Source organism: Berghia stephanieae, chromosome 3 (genome assembly GCF_034508935.2).
Source record: "Berghia stephanieae isolate SIO BIC M18660-M18661 chromosome 3, UCSD_Bste_1.3, whole genome shotgun sequence".
Taxonomy (NCBI): domain Eukaryota; kingdom Metazoa; phylum Mollusca; class Gastropoda; order Nudibranchia; family Aeolidiidae; genus Berghia; species Berghia stephanieae.
Window position 1 is genome coordinate 66,456,835 of NC_088362.1, and position 3,987 is coordinate 66,460,821.

A 3,987-nucleotide genomic window follows, 5' to 3' on the forward strand; every position below is an offset into this window, starting at 1 on the left:
TTCGAGCCTCGCTCGGCGCATAGTCTAGTCCTTGGAGAAGGCTCTTTACTCACGTGCTCTCACCGTACTCAGGTGTAAAATGAGTACCTGGCTGTTAACAGCGTTGTCTTTGTCCGAAAAAAATTGTAACATCGCCTAACAAGCGTTGTCCCGTCCTAAATGTTAAATGTTGCTATTGGCCAGGGACCCACCATTGTAAAGCGCTTTGAGCACATTTAGTGGATATTGCGCGATTTAAAAGCTCAAAATATATAGAGTGAGTGAGAGAGAGAGAGAGAGAGAGAGAGAGAGAGAGAAAGAGAAAGAGAGAGAGAGAGAGAGAGATAGAGATTGAGAGAGAGAGAGAAAGAGAAAGATATAGATTGAGAGAGAGAGAGAGAGAGAGAGAGAGAGAGAGAGAGAGAGAGAGAGAGAACGCACTAGCACTGAGCCATTCGCAATAATTATATTTTCTGTTTTCATCTGGCAGGTTGTCTATTCCCCTTAATTAAAACCCGATAATAAAAGAAGTGACACAATAAATAAATACATATGATTTAAAAACTAAGACTAATTCATTTCTGAAAAGCATACACGAAGGAAATCATTGGTGATGCATTCCTAATCCAAATAAAGGATAGTTCGGTCATTTATTAAAAATTACTCATCCTTTTCAATTGTTAACAAACCTTTTAGAGACACATTTGCCAATTAACAAGTTAAGCTTTTATTGCAGTTCTAGGGATTGGTTAATGCCATAACTGTTATTTTTCGCTATCTTTTATTCATTTATGTAAAAACACTTTTAAACGGTAATCACTCTACAGAACGAATACCTCATCGACAAATTAATAGATTATATGGAAAAATTTTAATGCTACAGCTAGACTTATGAGTTTTGAAAATACTGATGTAAGCAATTTGATCTATTGAATTAATATTACTTTATACTATAAAGTCTTTTTGTAAGACGCCCATTTCCTACAAGCACTCTCGTGATTTATGTCACTGGTTATAGCCAGATATCCATTCATATCCGAGTTGTGAAAAAAAAAAATCCGATGATCAGCGAAATCAAATCAGACGTAAGCTGTGTACGTTATAAATTGAGTTACAACCCCCCCCCCCCCTCCCACCCTCCATGCCACAAACGATTAATATTTAATTGTTAATTCAAAGCATGCCATTGTCATTGATTTAAGATATCGGGTGTTTGTGTGTGTGTCTGTGTGTGTGTGGGGGGGGGGGGGGAGGTGGACTCTAAACTTGCTCATCGTCCTATCCAAATGGCGACAAGAACTTGTTTATGTTTCTTTTTATTGAAAAAAAAAAAACCGGGTTAAATCCTTTTCGTGGCTTTTATAAGCTTTTGCTTTCTTTTCTTTCTTTTTTTTTTTTAAATTCAATCGAGAGAGGATTCCATTTCCTACATAAAAGTGCGATTATATTGTTATGCTAGCCTTGGTCCCATCATTATGAATATTAAAAAAGAAGTCGGTGACTTTGTTTGATGACGTATTATAAACGGCTGTTGTGCGATACTGGACTGGGACAGGAGATAAAACCTATCATACATTACACTGATAAAATAACTTTTACTCAATTTTTGGTCAGATAATCTTTGATTCACAACATAATAATATTGGTCTATTACTATGACCTTCCAACGTGTCCAAAGTCTTATATCCGAATCATATGAAGAAGTATTAGGTTTAAAACTATCGGATAAGTTGGAATTCGTCTCAATCTATATCGATCAAAATATTTATTATCAAAATGAGAAAATAAAAGTTGTTTTGTCAATGTAATACATGATTATAACGACTAGTGGCCTATAAACTATAAACCCTCACGACCACGAACAGCAACAAACACTTACCCGCGTGACTCTGCGTCCTCCTTTCCTCTCGTGACACTGCATGTGTTCACATCATCTCAGCTGATTGTGTTTTTTTATTTTTATTTTGTCGATTTGTCGTTGTGTAGCCGAGACAATATCTCCAGAATTGGTTGTGAGGAGTTTGTTTTTCAGTATACAGAATTGATTGTCACTTGTTCACCTCCTTACCAATAATAATACAAATTAAATAATCAAAATGAATTTTATCCAAACAGTTGTTGTGGTGTTAGTGTGTTCTTTTGCTTTGGCTGCATGTACAAAGTTCACAGACTGTGGTGAGTACATATAGACTTGTAAATATCAATGATTCACTTTTTTAATTCATGACATAATAATAATAATAATAATAATAATAATAATAATAATAATAATAATAATAATAATAATAATAATAATAATAATAATAATAATAATTTTTGCCCAGGAATTTGTTTTATGGTTTACAATGCTTTTTAACTCAGATTTTATGTCAAACAATCCACGCACAACACCCGTCACACAAAACACATTAACTTATCCCTCACACTTCACACAGAACACATTAGGTCGTACAAGCAACACACCATGTTACTGTGTTACTGTTGATCCCCGTGCCAGTTTCAAGTTCTGGCTAACACAAAACAATTAAATTACAGCTATTACTAATGTTTTGTCGGTAATATTACCATATGAAATGGCTTAAAAATTGCTCTGCTGGAGTTAAGATACAACAAAGAACGCATAAATAGTTTCTACACGGCGCGAGCTAAAATCCGAACAAACAATAGGAGATTAACATAAACATCCTTCATGTCATGGTTTATATGTATCTACTTCACACACTTCAAATAGTATTTCTCTTTCCCAAATGCCTACTTTTTAAGATCGACTTTCCGTGATGTGTAACTTTGATTTGACAAACCCTTCAAAACTAAACTATAAGTAGCTACTTACCGTTTGACCCATGCTTCTGTGGAGGGACACATTGATCTCTCTCTCTCTCTCTCTCTCTCTCTCTCTCTCTCTCTCTCTCTCTCTCTCTCTCTCTCTCTCTCTCTCTCTCTCCTCTCTCTCTCTCTCTTTCTCTCTCCTCTTCTCTCTCTCTCTCTCTCTCTCTCTCTCTCTCTCTCTCTCTATATATATATATATATATATATATATATATATATATATATATATATATATACATATACATACATACATATGTCTATCTATTTATCTCTTATCTTTATTATGTAGCTATCTCGCTATCAACCTCTATATCCATTGTATTTTTATCTTATTGCGTAAATTATAACACGTCTGTACAAAAAAAAAAGTCCTTTTTGGGATGCAATAAAGTATTATTATTATTATTATTATTATTATTATTATTATTATTATTATTATTATTATTATTATTATTATTATTTCTCTCTATCCCCCCCCCCCCCTTCTCTCTCTCTCTCTCTCTCTCTCTCTCTCTCTCTCCTCCCCCCCCCCCCTAATTTATTGAACTACCCCCCCCCCCTCCTTTCAATGCACACGTTTTTAAAGAATTATACTGTCTACGCATCTGTCTATTTATGTATATATCCATTTGCCTATCTATGTATTTATCTGTCTAACTCTCTATCTATCCATATATAACCTGGTATATGTAATGGGATAAACATTGTACTAAGATTTCAACTTGAGTTCAGAAACAATAATGTATAAATAGTGACCAACACTGTGCGTGCTAAAACCCGAAAATCAATAGGAGATAAATATATTATTACATGTGTACATTTACCTACTTCACACACTTCGAATATTATTTCCCTTTCCCAAACGTGCTGTCTGGTTTGTTTTTGTTTACACCGCTTTCCTGTGGCGTGTAACTTTCAAAATCGACAAATCCATCAACTAAACTATACCGTTTGACCCATCTCCTGATCTATGAAAACACACCTTGAACAATGATCTCCCCCCCCCCCCCCGTCTCTCTCTCTCTCTCTCCCTCCCTCTCTCTCTCTCTCTCTCTCTCTCTCTCTCTCTCTCTCTCTCTCTCTCTCTCTCTCTCTCTCTCTCTCTCTCTCTCTCTCTCTCTCTCTCTCTCTCTCTCTCTCTTCTGTTTTATTTCCCTTTCCATTCACACCATCTTTAGC

General features: G+C 35.4%; 1 protein-coding gene across 1 annotated transcript in view; it reads left to right on the plus strand.

The window, feature by feature from the left end:
• Window positions 1-1,862: 1,862 nt before the first annotated feature.
• Window positions 1,863-3,987, plus strand: part of LOC144968242 (NPC intracellular cholesterol transporter 2 homolog a-like) — an 11,701-nt gene continuing 9,576 nt past the window's right edge. Inside the window, exon 1 of the mRNA XM_078906393.1 lies at window positions 1,863-2,154. Within this exon, the coding sequence (XP_078762519.1) occupies window positions 2,076-2,154 (79 nt within the window). The 5' untranslated portion in view covers window positions 1,863-2,075. The remainder of the gene's footprint in view (window positions 2,155-3,987) is intronic.